This window comes from Glycine max, chromosome 5, assembly GCF_000004515.6.
Source record: "Glycine max cultivar Williams 82 chromosome 5, Glycine_max_v4.0, whole genome shotgun sequence".
In the NCBI taxonomy this organism is placed as follows: Eukaryota; Viridiplantae; Streptophyta; class Magnoliopsida; order Fabales; family Fabaceae; genus Glycine; species Glycine max.
The window spans coordinates 2,520,271-2,538,736 of record NC_038241.2 but is presented as its reverse complement, the minus strand read 5'-3'; the positions used below and the strand labels follow the sequence as shown (position 1 = coordinate 2,538,736).

The following is an 18,466-nucleotide window of genomic DNA, read 5'->3' as shown; positions in this document are numbered from 1 at the left end:
TGCATCTCTAAGGCTGCCTTGATGTGATGCACCTGCTGCTATATTTAATATGCATGCATAACCTCTTTCTTTGCTTCTCCCTTTAACTTAGTTGAGGGCCGAGGAAGCAGAGATAAAGAAATTTATATTAGGTTCAAAATACTTAGTTTAGATTAGATTATTAGCACTGAAAAGACAATACTTGACTTTGATCAGATTGCCATAAATTGATAATAAAGTTATATATGCTCTTTGGCAAGAACAATTAAGGCAATTAGATTCATAATTCTGTGTGAATTAATTGTGAGGTGAGACTGAGTCTTTTCATTTGGTAGCCATTAGATTCATAATTCTGTGCGAATTAATTACGAGGTGAGACTTTGAGTCTTTCATATGGTAGCCATTCGATATTAAACCATAGTATGAGCAAATATAATGGTGATGATGGGGTATATGAAGGTCCAGACAGGAACCTATCCCAATGAGCCCTCTTAAAATTCCTTCAATAACTTCATTTATTTAATGTGACAAAGGATTGTAGACATGATAAATCAAATCATATTGTGAATGCAGATTTTAAGACTGTAAAGAAAAAAGGATAAAGCAGAGATATTATTATAAATGTTTGAATATCTGCATGATACTTTATAGTTTATTCTATTTACATAAATCTAAAAGGCAAATGACCTGAAATGAAAGGATATACATTTGTGGATTCAGGTCAAGGACCTGTGCTGTTGAATTTGTGAGATACGAACAACCCCAAGGAAAATGCTATAACAGCTGTTACTACAATTCCTTTGTTTTTCCTCAAAACCCCCACTGCACTTCTTAACATGGATTCTTGATGCCAATTCCTTATTACTTGTTCAGGAAATTCTCCAATGTGCTCATTTTCATGTCTTTTTACTTCATGCTCTATATGGTTGTCATGCTGATTGGGACCTATCCTCCCCTCATCAGCATTGGGTGCATGGCTATCATTTTCTGCTGCTCTTTCAACTTCACCATTTCCATGCTGATGGCTATCTTTCTCTTCTGCTCTTTCAACTTTTCCATTTCCAACTTTCGCAGTCTCACTTTCTTTGTTCTGTTGTGTTACTTGCTTGGGGACAGTGACATAAAGGATTCCACCATCAAACTTTCCAGCTATCTTATCCATATCAGAGTTCAGCGGTGCTGGAAAAGTCAGCCGAAAATGAACATGTTTCCACTCATTTAAGTTCCTCTCTCCTGATACAACAATACGGCCATAGCTATTAACCTGGAGCTTCATCTCCTCCTTCCTGAAATCTGAAGCAAGATGATAAAAAAAAAATCATGAGTTAATCTTGTTTTCACGGCACCAATCCTTATTGAGAACTGTACAAGAAGTCCTTGCATTTGTGAATTAAATAGTTCTTCGGTTCAAAAAAAAAAAATGGCACGCATGCACCTTAAAAGCTGGAACAGGTTTTTCGGTTGGGTAGGGAAACAAGAAGCAAGTCAAAAACTAAAACGAAATTAATATTGGTCTCTCTATGGGGTTTATCGAATTCTTCTAAATTCACATGCATATTCTATTTGTTTTCCTGTTCAAAAGTGAATTAGGTGTTTGATGCAATACCGGGAAGATCCACTAGAAGGTAATGGCCCGCAGAGTCCTCTGTCCATCCAGAATTAGGTACTATCTCTTCCACAACTGGAGTTCGTGCCCTTGTTCTTACTCCAACCCTTGTAGTACCTCTAGCACTGGCCATTGAGAACGAACTAAAAACTAATATGAACCTCAAGATTGCAATAAAATGGTACTATTGAAGAAACGTAAATGTTATATTTTGCATGCAACCTGCGGATGGTATATTTATTCTCGTATAATTGCGTGCTTTGGTTTACATGTTTTCTTCATGATCAAGTTGATGGTTGCCTTGCTTTACTTGCTTGAACATTGATATTCCAAACTTGAGTTGCTGGAACGTGAAAGTTTTGGGTGGTATTGAATTATGTAATGCAGTCTTGTAACATGTGCAAAAGTAAACTATTCCTTGCTTTGCTTATCTCCAGGCCACACCCTCTTTCGGCGGAGTCTCTGGAACCGATATTTCATTATTTCGTCGTATTTCTTGTTGGGGATTGTTCTTATCTTACAGGGACCACACTAAGTAAATTTTGTTTTATTTAGGTTTTGTTAACATCTGCCCGTGTGTTAAGAAAAAAAAAAGAGTGAATTTATTAACAAAACTATTTATTATATATCCTGATATTTAAATATTTTCCGTTACTTTCATCGTTTGATTAATACCTAAATGAATACTTCTAAAACAAAAAAACTGCAAATTGTTAATTTTTTGTGAATTATTTAGTAATCAATTAATAATGATGAGATATTCTTATATGCGTCATGTTTGTGTCGTTGTAACACGTGACTTAGAACCAATGTCATGAAATAAGGGATTTCTTATTCCATAAGCAAATGTAAATGGTAAGTTTGGAATGTCGAAACAATAGCCAGTTCAATTATGGTGCAAATATTATTTTGAATTTTTCCTTCTCTTTGGGAGATTTATCGTCAATTCGCGCCGTTGTTTTCACCGTGTTTGCAATGTTCCTAGGCCCCTTCAATGATAGAATCCACATTTTCTCTTTCACCAGTAGAAAGAGAATAAAAATAACAATAAAATTAAGGTTATCTTTGGATTGATGAAAAGAGATGTGATGAAACTGAATGAATCAAAATAGACTGAAGTAGAATAAAATATAATGAAACAAAACTTATCTCAGAAGGCCAAATATCCGCACACTGGCTTTCAAGCCAAACCCTGAGAAGTAACTGTTGATTTCAATAATCACTTCAATAAGTATTTCTCTTTTCTCTCATTTGTTGCAGAAACGTCATAAACTACACCATTATATAGAAACAAAAAGGCTTCATTAAATAACTTTTGGTCCCTATAAAATAGATTGAGGGTTTAAGATTTTTGTTTTGATTCCCGGCACAACAATAAAGTTGTGCCTTAGTGACATATTGGTCATGGGTTTGAATACGGGAACAATATCTTTGAATAAGGTAAGGTTACATAATACATACAATATTCTTCTCTGGTACCTATGCATAGCGCGGAGCCTCCAGGCAATGGAGTATGCCTCAGCTTGTTTTTTTTTTTTATCACAACGGGATTCATTTGGTAACTAATCATCATATAATAAACTCATCAACCCAAAACAGATGCTAAGACATGCTTCCATTCAAAGGGAGCTTCTATGGACCATTTTTTGCGTATAATATGATCATCAAACTGAGTGCACGTGATGCCTGCGTGCACATTGACCATGGTCTCCAACTTACTTTATGTGGTAACTGGTAACAAATTGAAGCCTTCATTGTTTAGGGAAAAAAGTGGGATTACGCACCTGAGTTTGTGGAGGACATGGGATTGGAGATCAGAGGGTGACTTAATGATGAATGGAACCTTCTTTACTGAGTCTGGAAAAGAAGCCGTAATTTTTTCAAGACAGACATCACTGCAAAGCCTGGGACATTTGCATCAAGGCTCTCTTTGGCTTTGTTGGTACTCTAAAATGTGTAGTAAACAAGCCATGCAGGACAAGCAAATACAGCTCACTGGACACTGGAAAAGAGACAGATTCAATTCGGAGCAGTAGTAAGCCGGTTTTAGAATCGAAGCCTTAGCTCACGCACTTCTGTACTGTTTTTCTTTGTTGTTTTTCAAAGATTCTTTTCCCCTTTGAAAGAATACAGACGACATGTAAATACAAAACTCAATGCATTAACATCGACTTATATGCATCCCATCGTATATTCCTATCTATAACATAAACATCATCATGCACGAGTGTTTTTTTTTTTTTTGATAAAATCACGCACGAGCGTTTGTATTTGAAGGAATAACATGAACGTATTTCCTCTGCAGACGTCTGCTAAACTTAATATTTTCTTCTTTCAGTGTAAAATGTCAAATAGCGTGCTGGTACAAGAAAAGAAAAACATAAACCTACACTCAGATAGACGCTGAGTTGACCTTATCACAGATATTTCATATTAATCCTTGAATAAAATTTTACATCATTCCACAAAAACTCATTGGGAACATCATGTTCTTTTCCCAGCCAACCAAACAACTCAACTCTATTCTTTCACCTAAACTCCTCTAATACATGGAAGTATGACTTTCAAGTAATCCGTCTGTTTTGATGACATTAAAACCAAAATTCGGAATCAGTCTCCACATCCGTCTTGTGGAGGATTCAAATCCTGGTAACAACTTCTCCAACGCAGGGAGGGATAAAGCTGAATACATGATATATCTACCCTCCCCATACTCTGTTTTGTGAAAGCATTTCTGCATTGGGTGGCTCTCTTTTAGTCCTCTTCCACATCAAGTCCACCAATCCTGTGCCGTCTCCTATCAAAAATAGCTTTGAAAGATTCTCGTTCAGCCCGGATTTGTTCTTGAAATATGCTATGCTTCTTTGAATCCACACTATTACGGGTTGGACTATCCTCTTCAGGTAATGGATTAGATTTCTGTACATAAATATACGATGCGGGGGTTTATTTACAGTTATTTTCCCATGATAAAGTAATCTAAAATCCTTGGTGAAAAAAAAAATTCAACTTGGGCCAAATCAGCAAATAGAATGCTTCAACATACACAGCAGATTAACTTCAGGAAAAAGATGGAAAACAAACGAAGTACAAAATCTTGAAAGATAGAATATTATCAAAACTAACACCAAAAAAGAAAAGGACAACTAAATAATAGCAAATGTTGTTCCTGAAATTTAAGAAACATAAAGTCAAACAACTAACCAGGTTATATCCAGCACCAGGTCCGATCACTAAAGACAAAGCATTTACCTTCTTTGCAGCCCCTATTGAAAACCCTGTCTTGCCACCCTGAAAGGATAATTGCAAAAAGGGGGGTGGGGGTGGAGATTAAGGAAATGGCTATGTAAAAAAAGCCACAAAAGCAGGTTTTGCCGCTGTTTGTTGTAGCCATGTTTCTACACACGCTAAACCTAATAATTGAAATTCTCTCTTAAATATAATGGATTAACTCATTTCCCTTTTTTCTGTATTTCAGTGCCCCCAACGCCTCAAGCAAGCAAGAGAAAAAACAAAAAGATGAATATAATTCATAAAAACAGACACCAACGAGTTGATAGCGCACACTACCATCTTTACCATAGAGCACTTGATGTCATGGATTCAATCCCTGCACCACTCATTTCCCTTCCTTCTTTCCAAAGAAATTTAAACATGATTGAAAGAGACTTCATATAGTACTTTCTATTTTCTAAGCTATCGGATAACAGCATAAAAAATATATATTATACCTGATCACCCCAATGTACAGATTTTCGTTCCTTGCCATAATGATGAATTAACCCAGACAGAGCATTTATATTGCCCTTCATACCTTCAGTTTGATCAATGTCATCTTCACCATAATCTTCTGACCATTTGCTTTTACCCAACTCCCTGACTTCTGTTGGATGTTCCTCTTCAGCATCCCAATTCTTCCCAGCCTTTAGGAAACCTAAACTTCAAAGGGTTAATCATACAGGGAAAAAAAAACGACAGACATGGTAGTGAAACCCACCCAGAAAATTCTAATCAAATTTTAATCCAGGGATGGTATTATAAAACTAGCGTACCCCATTGCCTGGCTCCTCGCTAAGCAAAGGTATGGGGAAGGCATATTATATGAAGCCTTACCCTTGCATATGCAAAGAGGTTGATTCAAACCCATGACCAAATGGTCACCAAGGCACAACTTTACCACTGTGGCAGGGCTTGCCCTCTAGGGATTGTATTATATAGCATGAAAACATTTAATTTCTATAAAAATTTCAAAATAAATGACTTCTCAGTTCAAGGGAGGGAAGGGTTGATAATAACAACATAATTTTACACATTACTAAGAAAGGGCATAACCTGAAACTTAAGTTAACTGAAAACAAGTTTATATTTAAAATATGAAATTGAAAACAATATGCATGCAAGTAGGGTTAAGGAGAACATGCATTGGAAGAAGGGAAATACTCCAGAAATCCCAAATAAAAATAGTAAACCTCCACTGTATAATCATACAGTCATACAGACATTCATTACACAATATTCCATTGAAGAGAGGTTAGTATTTCTCACCTTAACCAAATCAAGGGCAAGTGACAGTAAAACCGCATTAAAATCAAATTGTTTGCTTTGTTTACAAAATAAATAAAATAAAAATAGGTCTTAATTCTTGATTTCCTTCTAGCCATGTCCTCCCTAAATGGAAATTTATATCATGCCAATTATCAACAGAAATTGTACATATATAATTACTTTGTCACGCTGTTCTTGAGACATAGATAAAGATAAAGGGGTGAAAAAGGATTAACATGAGAAGAGGAAAAATAAAAGGAAATCAAGATAGACACCACTCACACCAGTGTTAACCTATGGTCCAACTTTTAGGCAGGTTAGGCACATCAAAGTTGCAACTCTGCCAGTCTAAGCTCATCCAATATATAAAGAAAAAATAAGATACACAACTACATTAGAGTTGGATAAAAAGGGTCACACTAACAAAAGGGTCACACTAACAGCATAGAGATAAAAAACACAGCCACAGAAATAGTAACGGGTTAAAGCATCCTACTTGCATCTTCTCCAAATGGAGGGTCAACAACTTTATCAGCTTCTTTTCCTTGAACTGGAAGTAATGCATCACCCAGATCATCTTCCATATCCATGTCAACCTGGAATATGTGCAATATGAAATGAAACCAGTCAGTTCAGGTGCACTGCTCGAAAATTTTGTATATTAAACCAATTGGGCTTCTCATTTTAAATATTATAGAATCTTCAACAATAAAATCAAATAAACAGCTTGTAGATATTTGACCAGCACATATCCCACATCTAACCAGTTAGGAAATCAAAACCATAAGGTATACTACAAATTAAAACAAATTTAGTTATTATTATAGCTAGATGACTAGAGGAATAATTACAAACATAGTGAAAAACCCAGATATAATTCCACGTGTTTTTTAAAGAACACTTTATTATTAAAAATTAATATATCTGCACCGATCGCACTCTTAGCACACATTAGGATGAAGACACTTAGATTCAGATGAACCAATAATCAGTGCCCAGAAAACCAGACAAATAATTGAACTTTATTGACAACAGGTATTAAAAGAAATAAATAAATATGTCCAGAAAACCAGACATATAATTGAACTTTATAGGATTTGTGTTTATTGTTTCTCTTTTGTGTTCAATGCTATTTTTGATTCACAGGGATGTTGGGCAACTTTCTCGCATTTTGTGACCCCTTTGACTCAACTTCTCCATATTTTTTTCCAGAAATTATTATTATCTTACCTTGGTTGTACCTCTTCTCTTTTCTCTCTATAAAATTTCATCTTTAATCCACACTCCAAAAAACTAGAATAACATTTGAAAGTTGACCTCTTAGCACTCAAATTACACACAAAGGCTTGGGAGATAAATATGTGCAAATGTTACAATTACCTCCTGTATTCTGCTTTCCTTTAGATCATCTCCATGAAATAATGACTGTCATGTAAGAAAAAGAGAAACAATGAAGACACCAGTAAGAAGACATTATTATACAGTTTGCACTAATGTTATGGCTTGATAATGGCAACACTTTCAACCAAATAACACCAAATTTAAGGCAAACCTTCACATCAAGCTGCAGATACAAGGATGGAGCTTCTTCCCATTGCTTAGACATCTTTTCTATGTCTTCCTGTGTAAATCCATGGACATTCCTAGCAGCACAACCCTGAAGAAAAATATCAAACCCACATAACTGTAAAAGAACATTTGCTTAGATAAGAGGAATCGGTCTTCAATCACCACCAAAGCATGTAAGACTCAATATAAAAAAGTTAATCCCATGTTTTGAAAGGGCAACAGAAAAGAAAGATAGACCTCTCTGTTATGATACTAAATTATTGGTGGGTTTAAAGGCTAAAAGAAAGGTAAAAATGATAATCAATGTTGCTCAGTGGAAAGAACAAATAAACGCACCACCGGATCCTTGTATGTAGCTTCTAAAATGTAAACTTCATACCCCGATCTCTGAAAACAAGAGGAATATCCATCAGCAAAAAGAAACATATTGGACACACAGATCTCATGTACCTTCTCTTTAATTCATATATCTTTTTAGGCATGAAATATGTATTAATCACTACAGAGGCTACTAGCATTCATGCATGCAGTTCAAATGAAACCAGCTTTTAATTCAAATACATAAGGCTGCAACTTCAGTAGGAGGTAGCACATTTAAACAAAGCACTTGGTACAGGAAGTAGCATCGACCTCCCAATTTAAAGTAACAGTTTGATATCTATTATCTTTAACAGACTTGTGCATAACATGAGTAATACAAAGTCTCATGATGGGAGCCAAATGTATGAAAAGTCTTGTTGAACTTGCAATAAGATAGGAATGTAGGAGAACTACACCAGAAAAATGGTTAACTCCCTACCCCAAAGCTATGCTCCACAGAGAAAACCATACCTGCCCAAGCTAGAAGCCGAAAGGAATAACAGAAATGAAAATCATGATCTTGATAGCTCACTACCCCTCTACTATAGGTGGATCCCACATACAAAATAGAAAATTACATAATAGCCTACATATCAGGGCCTAGTCTATTCTTGTGTTTCTTCTGCTGTAAACCAAGTAAACCCTACCCTCCACATCTTAGACCTATGTCCTTGGCCAGTTACTGATTGGCCTCTCTATCATTAAACAAGACAAACAATTAGAAAGCATAATTATAGATCATTTTCGATGGTTCAACTTAGTTATTTGCATTTGTTATTAATACTAAATGTACTTCTTACTCTTTCGTTTGCTAGTTTTTCCACACAAAATCATAATAAGAAATTGTATATGCTTTACAAAACTTAGTAAAAACAAGGCAGATGAAACATATGTCTGCACCTATTTCTGAGAGCATACGGAGAGAGTATTACAAAGATATTGTGAGTCGTCTTGAGGACACATGGCAGAGGTTGCATGAAAGAAAGAAGGGTATACCTTTGCAGTTGCCCAAAACTGAGAAAAATCAGCTACCCGCAGATTGCGGTCATCCACTAAGATGAGGCACAAATACCACCAAGAAAAGGGTCACATTGCCGAACAAAAAACTGCACCTGTGGTTAGTGAATAAATAAGCAGTGCATGGGCACTGCATCACTATTTAATCTAAAACGAAACTACATTGAACTTATTAAATTCTTTAACAAGCCACCATAGATCCCTCAACCATTTTCTGACTCTGCTTAAGTTATTATAATTCACCTAATAAAACAATTTTTTTTCTTTTAGTCTCCTGAGTAAAAGATTATTTAGGTAATTTCACATAAACACATCTACCAGAGCAGCAGATCAAATCTCTGAATCAGTAATCATTGCAACTCTATTAAGAAATCAACAGACAATGTCACAATAAATGAGTATGCAACTCAGGACAGAGCACAGAATTTCCCATCCAGAGCAAAACAATGACCTCAACAAAGTTAATACCCTAAAAGTGGAAATCATATGTTTTAAGAATACTCTAGCTATTGTATTCTTTATGAGATGCATACCAATAATAAAGGTGAAAACTCCTTCCTCAACAGTTTTCTTGAAAGCTTTCAACATGCTTGACCGATATGCCTGCCATGGTGAGGGAACAAAAAAAAGCATAAGCAGACATGGTAATTAAGTGCATATCAAGGTATTCACAGAGAACCTGAAGCAAATGTGTATCACAAACAAGAGTTAAATGTAATAGAGCATAAAACATTACCTTTTCCCAATATTTCTCAAGCAATAACAAATTTATAAATGACAAGTAGCCAAAATAAATAAAGGAAAGAATAAAAGAAATTCCTAGCAACCAAACTGCCATGGCCTAATTCCCATTTTCCTATCATATAACATGCAAGCCAGCTCCCAAACACCGTGCATTGCAAAAAATTAAATTCCACTGTCCCTGTGAAGTATGAACTAGTCCTTACAGTTTCTGATATTTCAATTAGAAATGCATTCGAAGAAAATCAGTGATCACAAAAAAGCCTCAAGGCTCAATTCCACATAGTCCATTTAACAAGAAATCTTCCCTTGCTCAAATATTATATAGATTTTAAATAAAGTCCTAGGATAAAACAATGAACTAGGCACAGTCAATTACATAATTCTCTCTCGCCAGCCCCTCCACAAATCATTCCAAACAGAGAAATCGCATGGACAACACAAATCTAATACAACAGTTCTAAACAAATGACAGAAAACATTTGAAATTTTGATGAAATAACAAATGACAAAATAAGATGCCCAATACATTCAAAAAGTTACCTCCTCCATTTCAGGTTCATAAAAATACTCCATGACCTTCTTTGTCACAAGCTTCTTGCTCCTGCCTGAACTTGAAGATTTTGATGCCTCACTATCCTCAACCTTTTCAACAGAAAATACAACTATCAATACAAGATCCACCAGAATTTGCAGAACTAATCAAAACTACATACAGGACAATAAGAATACTTGGTCAAAATACAAAAGCAAAATGCATACTGGTGAACCTTTTCAACCTCAGTCATAAAATAATCATCCATAGAATGAATTCGTGGAGCATCGCCACCATTTTCAACCTCAAGATCACGCAACATCTTTGCAAGGTAACTCTTACCACTACCTGTAAAAGACTCAAACGTGCAACAAAAATTTCAACAGAAAGGAAATAATTAAACTGCAACAAATTGCCATTGTTGATGCAAACAAAAGAACTATAAAAGTTCTCTCTAGCCTACGTGCTAGTTAAAGTAAACTTGCACAACAAAAAAACACTTGATCAAAATTCAACACAACAGACTTTCAAGAACTTTGCAACAACAGATGTACACAACAAGCAATTAACGAAAAGCACACCTGGAAGGCCTCGCAAGATGATGACAAAATGATCTGGGCGTGAAGCTCGATGCGGATGCCGGAATAAGCGCGAAGCATCGATCACTTTAGGTCTCTCTGCAGCCAATTGATTTATCGCAAAAGATTGGGAATCCCCCAAGTACTGCTGCTTCGATGGTTCCCGCTAAAAAAAAAAGAAGAAGTAGAAACCAACGCTCAGAGAAAAGTGGAGCCAGAAAAATTTACGAATCTGAGTAAAATAAGAAGCGTTACTACCTCGGAAGGAAAAGCGGTGGGGTAATAGGGCTGAGGCATGGGGTGAGGTTCGGGAACGGGAAAAAGAGAAGGAGGTTTCTTGGGTGGTGAAAAGTACGTTTTCAATTGATTCATAGACGGTTCCATGGGAAGAGGTGGCGGCGGCGAAGAAGGAAGAGGAGGCTGAGGCTGCCCCTTGAAGAACCAAGGAGCCTCCATATTATTATCATTGGGAGCAGGGTAGGGATAAGGATAGTGAACTACTCTTCCATTGAAATTGTGCTGGTTCCCTTGGTGAGGTGGTTGTGGCTGCATGGCACCAATATGATGGAAACCGTCGGGAACGCGCTGCGAGGGGTGAGGGGAAGATCTGAATTGGGCATTGTGGGGAGGAGGGAAGCCGTTGTGATTAGGGTGTGGCGCGTAGGTGTGGGATCCGTGATCGCGAATGAGCTTTAACCTGCGTTCGTCGTCGGAGAAACTGATAGGGTTGTCGTCGATTCGGGGTCTCTTGAAATTGGGGTTGGCGTAAGGGAAGGGGGATGGGGGAGGGCAAAAAGGGAAGTGGGAGTGGAAGCAAGCGGGGCAGACATTGGGTGGTGGTGGTGGTGGAGGAGGACGCCATTGACGATCCATTACTCACTGCAATGGATTTTGGAGAGACTCTGTCTTCTTCCCTTCCCACGGACACTTTAACCGCTAATCCTCGATTAAACCCTTCATTTATACTCCTTGCGTTTTGGGTTACGTACTGTCCATCGCTCTGTCCAGTGTCTAAAGATGGCATTGTTTAAAAAACTTAAATAAAAATATTTCATATAATAAATATTTTTATCTTTTAGTTTCTTAATTCAATGTTTCAAAGACATTAATGATTAATATCCTAAAACTTTTTGATAATTTAGATAGATGTTAAAATATCTTTACAGCATTATTCAAATGTGTAAAATTATGTTTCATAATTTTTTTTTATTCTCATGATTTTCACGGTAGATACTTATTCATTTTAATTTCTTAACTAATATATCTTAATGGCACATGTTATTAAGACTATATAACATGTATTGTTGGTATAAAAAATATTATTTTAATAACTACTATTTACTTTTAATGTAAAAACCTTTTATATTATTATTTAATTACAAATCATCTTTAATATAATTTTTAAAATAATTATTATGAATGTCAACAACTTTTTTATATATAATCATTTTTTTGTCTAACCTACATGAACTGCAAATAATTTTGTTTGAGTCGAATAAGATTATTATGGACTATAAAGTCTTCCCTTCAAGTATTTAAATCAGTTGTATATACAAAACTTGAACTCGGAACCTTTGGCTAAGTTAGAACAACCTCACACTAATTGATCTATGTGTTTGATAGTTTTATATATAATAATGTGTGATAACTTTTTATATTATTATTTATTTAAAAGTAGGCCTATTAAGATAGAATAACTCAATTAATTCAAAAACGTGTATAAGTTATCATAAATCTCCTGACAATGTCTTCGATACTTACATATCAAACAATTATATCTAATAAGTTATATATGAAAAAAAAAAGAATTATTCACGTACTTGTTTTTTTTATTGAAATATATTAGGAAGTAATATCTAATGATTATCTTAAAATATATTAACATATAATAAGTGGACACTTATTTTTTTTAGTTAAAATACATTAGTAATTCATTACTAAAATCATCTTAAAGCATTAACGATGTAGTTAACTAACATACTCCTTGACTAAAAGAAACTGTTGTACTTCAACTAAAATTTAAGTGTTATTAAATTGCAATCATCATAAGTCATGAGTGATCAATCAAGATTTTATTCATCAAAAGTAAACATGTGAATAATTACTTAAAATCCAATATAAATTCAAACATGTTTATAGTGATTAACAACATTCACCCACTCCTACAACTACAACTATTGACATCAATGTTTACGGGTATAAACCATTACAAATCCAATTTAACCCAAATCAATCCAAACACTTTGGATTGAATTTTTTTAATATTTGGATGAAACTTAACCCAACAAGTTCAAATTTGTTCATCAATGAATTAGGTCACATGTTTTAATTTTTAAACACTTAGACTCATAAATCATGTACCAACTAATTGACATGTTGATTATTATTATTATTATCATTATTAATTAGTGATAACAACTCTGGATTATTTTAAAATCTGTCTTGTGTAACGTTATATAATATTTTAAGGATATGATGAAAACTCATGTTGACGATGTTACAAATTAATTAAATGATATACTAGGTGTAAACGTGTAGGTGTTATAATTATCTTATACGGATTGAAATTTTAGGCGTTAAGATGCTATAGAACGTGAATATGGACTTGTGCATCATGTATCATGTTTGCTTCAATATGACCTTTTTCTAGATTATTTTGAAGTTTAAAATAAATTTAAATTTTTTTATCCATTAACTCAACCCAAACCAATCTGTTTGATTATCTTTAGGGAAAAAAAATTACACAAATTCAAACAAACTCAACCAGTAAAATTTTCATTGGATTTGATTGTGTTTGACCAAAACCAACGCGTGAGCACCCTTAGACACCAAGCTATGGTCACGGTTAATGTCCTTCAGTTACCATAGTGGCCAAGGTTTTCTAATAAAATTCTAATTCAGTTTAGCATTTTAATTTCATATTTGTCCAAACAGTAAAAACTAAGATTCTTGATGGAATTGAAATTAAAGTACAGAAAAACTCTCATATTTGGATAACGTGACTAAATTGGATAACGTGGTACCAAAAATATTATGGATCACAAGAAAATCGTTATGCACAACATAAGCAAGGCATACAAAGACCAATGTTGTGACCCCAAAAAAAAGGTTATACTGCATAGAATCCTAATACAAATAAAAGGTTATAGGCATGAATCTCTAAATGAAATTATAGTCACGATCCTTAACAATAAACATATCCTGGAGTTATGGTCTCTCTGTCCATGTATTATGTGAAAAGAGGATACAAAGAGAGAGATGTGTGTTCAGTGTTCACTGATCATTGCCCATACAATAGTGCATCATTAGCAAATATGCAAAACATAATCTTCGGAAGGGACTTAATTATTTTCACCTTTTACTTCGATCTTTATTTTGTCCACTACATCAGTCATCAAGTGGCAAAATTTGGCTTCAACAGTCAAACAACTAACCACTCCTTCAATTGATCTCAGCTCCTCGTGAAACTGTGGATGTAACACCAACGAAGAAAAATTCTCATCAAGCACTAAGCCAAGACATTTTATAACATCTTCGAGTTTAGGAACCCAATCACAAACATTCAAACCCAAAACTGAAACTGATGAGGCTTTTGGACATGGTCCTGCTTGAGGAAACCTCTCATATTTCTTCAACCACTTGGCTAAATAACGAATCAAATTTATCAACTCTTTGCTGTTCAACTTACTGAATGAAGGGGATAACATCACATCATTGATGTTGGATGATGAAAACAGATAATGCAAACAAATTTCAGAAGCAGAGAAACCATCATATGCCATCATAAGCAAAATGGAAGCCTCCTTTGCTATAAGCAAGTACTTCTTCTTAAGATTGCTATCACTTGCTTTCTCAATGGCCAACAGTGCTTGGCACTCCCACTCCTTCTTCACAGTTACCATACTGTCATAACTATCTTTGGATGGAGAAAGAAAGTACCTCAAAATGGTAAGTATTTCTGATGAACCAAGATCGAAACCATGCTTAATGCATAAACAGAGCAAATCAGACCTCTTTTTCACCACTAACTTCGTAACCAGGTCTGAATAACAAGAATGCTCAGTAATACCATTAACAATCAAAGCCTTGACCACTTCCCAAATCTCCAAAGAAACACTCCCATCCAAAACCAGGCCAGCAACATCTTTACCTATGAAAACTCCAAGCTTTTCAATCAAAATCCTGGTATAACCACTACAGGATGAATCAACCCCAATCACAACCCCTAATTTGTCCCTAATGTTTTCTAGATAGGAATTCAAACTACTAATAAACTCACCCTTATCCAAATTATTAGTGTTCTTAAGCTTAGCCTTCAGTTGTGTAAAGAACTTTTTGCTAACGTCAATAATCTCAGCATCAGTTTGTGAAATTTGCCACCCAATAAGGGGTTTTATGAGGGATGAAGAAGATTCATCTTCAACTTCAGGCTTTAAATTAGGTAAGATACCACCTGGGTTCAGAACAATTGGGTAGTCCAAAGGTGAATCAAGTGGTTTTGAATTGACTGAAGCATCCTTAATTACTTCTAGCAAAGTCATGATTGGAATTGCAAGAAAGATTCCTGCAAAGCAAGCAGAAGATAAACCTCAGACACTACTCGTATGAAAGAGACTATATCAGAAAGGGATTTCATATTATTTATCAGCAGAAATGAAAACAGTTACTCATCAAAGAAGCATTTCATTTTATTAAGTTTCAAAAGAAAAGGAAAAGGAATGAATAATAAGTAACAAAAGCTCATAAACAAAAATCACTTATAGATCAAACTTGAGGAAGGCATCAGCACCTAGGGATGGAAACCGGTTAAACCAGGTTTTGCCAGGCTAGAACCTAGCCTTGGTTGAAAGTACAAAGCCTGAGCTTGAACTCTCTGTCATAAGCCTTATTTGAAGGCCTAGCCTAACCTACATAAAAGTCAGGTCTGGCCTGACCTGCAAGCCTGTTCAAAGGCTTGTTTTGTGATAAGATCTGTAAATAGGTTAGTAAGTTTATCAACCTAATTTAGGAATACTTCTTATTTTGATGATAGAAGAATAGCATCCGCCTCAATGGCATCTGCCCTACATCCATCATATCATTGTACATACATACATACATACGTGTGTATATATATATATCAAAAGAGAGGAAGAATAGAAAGCTTGTGTCAGTCTGAAAAGATTATAGAACCATATAGAATCTCTTATAACTTTATAAGCAGTGAGGGTGGCATTAAATGGCATAAAGAAAATAATTAATGCAGTAATCATGGTTAGAAACCAACGAATCAGTAACAGAAGACATAAGATGACAAACCAAAATCAAGGAAAGCTAAAGAGAAAGAGGACAGTGTTCAATAAAATCAAAATTTCCATAGCAAATTTGCAACTGTTGAAGTCACAGCTACACATGGCTCTATCAAAATTTAAAGGGGTCGAGACCAACTAACACTTTCACTGTTAAACTAGGGATGGAATCAGAAGCAGTTACCAGAAATTGTGATTTGGTAATGCAGTGCTATGCGAATAGCGCTACTCCTTTCTCAATTGATACAACACAAAACACTACAAACTCAACCCTAAAGTATTCATTGATGAACCCATAAGAACAAGAACATAAATAAACTTTGGAAAGTAAAATTAAAGTGCTCTCTTCCTTATACTTTTTTAGAGAATTCAGATTTCCTATAGTTTGAATATGCAATTGGATTGGGTTCCTATAATTATAAAAAATAAAAAATAAAAAATAAAAAAAGTCCCAGAATCCGAATAAGGCTTGATGAGGAGACAGAGAATAACAACCTACCTCTTCTTCGACGGTCACACTTGCAATTTGAAGGGTGAAGAGAGATCAAACAAACGTGCAGTTGATGCGGACTGATGCGGCAACTGCGTGCGTCTCTGCCACTGCGATGCTAGTTAGGCACAAAGCTGTGTCACTGCTTCTATCTCTATGAATGCCAGGGGTTTTAGGGTTTTTGACATTTTATTTTATAATAATAATTAAATTCTTTATATATGCTCAATAAGAATGATAAAAAAAAATATGCTTAATAATAACCAGACCTCCTTTTCTATAAAAAAAATAGATTTTTTTTAAGAAAATAATAACAAGACTTCGTGCATGTGCATAAGTATAAATATTTTTATTAGTGTAATTTAAAAAATATTTTATTATTGTTTATATTATATTATTATACGTTATTTTAGTTATTTTATTTTAGATTATTATATTATTGTAGTAATATTCTTTATTATTTTTAGGATTTAATAACAGTTTTCTATACCTCAAAAAAATAATAGTTTATTATATTTTCATTCTTTATATTTTATTAACATGGTTTATATTCATTATTAATCTTATTTTTTATTTATACTAGGTGGAAAAAAGACACCTCTCAAATTTTTTGGAAAATAAAAATAATATTGGATAGTTTTTAGAATGTGAGTGGGATGTGGGTTGATTCAAGAGAATAGTTATAAGTATAAAAAAAAATTAAAAAATTTAAAGGATAAAATGGAAAAAAAAATTCTACACCTAAATATCATATTCTTTTTATTAATAGTATAGAATATATTTAAGATTATAATATTAATATACATCGTTTCAAAAAAATATATTAAGACATATATATTGTAAATATTAATTAACAATTTTATTATTATTTTAAATATGCTTATGATACTTAAAGTATTTCTTACAATATTATTTTACCATTATTAAGAGATAATTATTTTTCAATTCTAGATAAATTGAATTTTAAGATTATTTAAATCTTTTTATGTTAATTTCTAAAAAAATAATTTTCACACGATATACAATAATGCTACATCAACAATCGATAGTGGCACATTAACAAACAATGCAGATCAACAATCACGGTTTGTACCATACTATCAATTGATCAGGGATAGAACGGAGAAGACGATTATACCCACTGAGAGATATGGGTATGCACTATGCTACTGTTATTTGTTATGCTCTTAATGTAGTTGAAGAGATTCTATACCCAAAACTAAGGAATTTCATAGAGGCTATGGAGAGCAAGGAAAGTCAGAAGTGGATGCAAGTTGTAAATGAAGAGATTGAGTCCATGGATCAAAAACAAACTTGGAAGCATGTGGATCTACCTAATAATCAAAGGGTAGTTAGATGCAAATGGATATTTAAGAAAGAAAAAAAAAAGGGAAGGTATTCCAGGTGAAAAGAAGGTAAGGTACAAATGACAAAGGAAACCATTTTATCCAAGTAGAAATGATTGACAACAATAAAATCTTTTTACTTGTAGTAAAAACATTATTCTATAAGGATTTTGATGGCAAGCGTGAATCAGTGTTAGAATTGAGATTTGTCTTGTTTTGGTATTAAAATATGTTGTTGTTATGTTTCTGATATAAGTTAGTATTTGTCAACATGTAGTAGGTGAAATTGAATGAAAGACCTTGTGTTTAAGGGAGTGGTTAAGCTAAGTCAGTATGGGGTGTGTTGTGTTGCTTGTAACTTTGTATTTTCACTAACTACAAGTCACTTATGTATGCTGAAAAAATCAGAACG

General features: G+C 34.3%; 3 protein-coding genes across 5 annotated transcripts; all 3 read right to left on the bottom strand.

Moving 5' to 3' along the window:
* Nucleotides 1-581: 581 nt before the first annotated feature.
* Nucleotides 582-1,788, bottom strand: LOC100527247 (alpha-crystallin-type small(s) heat shock protein superfamily protein). Its single transcript, NM_001250036.2, is given in 2 exon segments — nt 582-1,272; nt 1,586-1,788. Coding segments are annotated over 2 exon segments (705 nt in total). The 5' UTR covers nt 1,719-1,788; the 3' UTR covers nt 582-700.
* Nucleotides 1,789-3,993: 2,205 nt separating this feature from the next.
* On the bottom strand, nt 3,994-11,892 carry LOC100775851 (protein PAF1 homolog). 2 transcript variants are annotated; one of them, XM_006579481.4, is made up of 13 exons: nt 11,189-11,892; nt 10,934-11,096; nt 10,597-10,700; nt 10,361-10,462; nt 9,610-9,679; nt 9,056-9,111; nt 8,036-8,086; nt 7,683-7,787; nt 7,511-7,555; nt 6,627-6,726; nt 5,317-5,519; nt 4,790-4,876; nt 3,994-4,504 (listed from the first exon to the last, which is right to left on the bottom strand). In XM_006579481.4, exons 1-13 carry the CDS (start codon nt 11,801-11,803, stop codon nt 4,340-4,342), a joined length of 1,866 nt encoding a protein of 621 aa, XP_006579544.1. In that variant the 5' UTR covers nt 11,804-11,892; the 3' UTR covers nt 3,994-4,339. The 2 variants fall into 2 exon arrangements, with proteins under 2 accessions (XP_006579544.1, XP_003524936.1); XM_003524888.5 differs by having other exon boundaries at nt 10,588-10,700; nt 11,189-11,891.
* A 2,025-nt stretch (nt 11,893-13,917) lies between these two features.
* LOC100817544 (uncharacterized) lies at nt 13,918-16,885 on the bottom strand. Of its 2 annotated transcripts, none has more exons than NM_001317566.2 (2): nt 16,718-16,866; nt 13,918-15,494 (listed from the first exon to the last, which is right to left on the bottom strand). In NM_001317566.2, exon 2 carries the CDS (start codon nt 15,469-15,471, stop codon nt 14,272-14,274), a length of 1,200 nt encoding a protein of 399 aa, NP_001304495.2. In that variant the 5' UTR covers nt 15,472-15,494; nt 16,718-16,866; the 3' UTR covers nt 13,918-14,271. The 2 variants fall into 2 exon arrangements, with proteins under 2 accessions (NP_001304495.2, XP_006579543.1); XM_006579480.4 differs by having other exon boundaries at nt 13,962-15,494; nt 16,714-16,885.
* Between the last annotated feature and the right edge of the window lie 1,581 nt (nt 16,886-18,466).

What these genes read in the sequence shown, in the direction of transcription:
- LOC100775851 (XM_003524888.5), bottom strand. Translation starts at nt 11,803, where the DNA reads ATGGATCGTCAATGGCGTCCTCCTCCACCACCACCACCACCCAATGTC. An exon ending in CATCTTGCGAGGCCTTCCAG is followed by an intron (nt 10,701 to 10,933) that starts GTGTGCTTTTCG and finishes AGTCTTTTACAG; the next exon opens with GTAGTGGTAAGAGTTACCTT. An exon ending in ATGAACCTGAAATGGAGGAG is followed by an intron (nt 9,680 to 10,360) that starts GTAACTTTTTGA and finishes TCACCATGGCAG; the next exon opens with GCATATCGGTCAAGCATGTT.
- LOC100817544 (XM_006579480.4), bottom strand. Translation starts at nt 15,471, where the DNA reads ATGACTTTGCTAGAAGTAATTAAGGATGCTTCAGTCAATTCAAAACCA.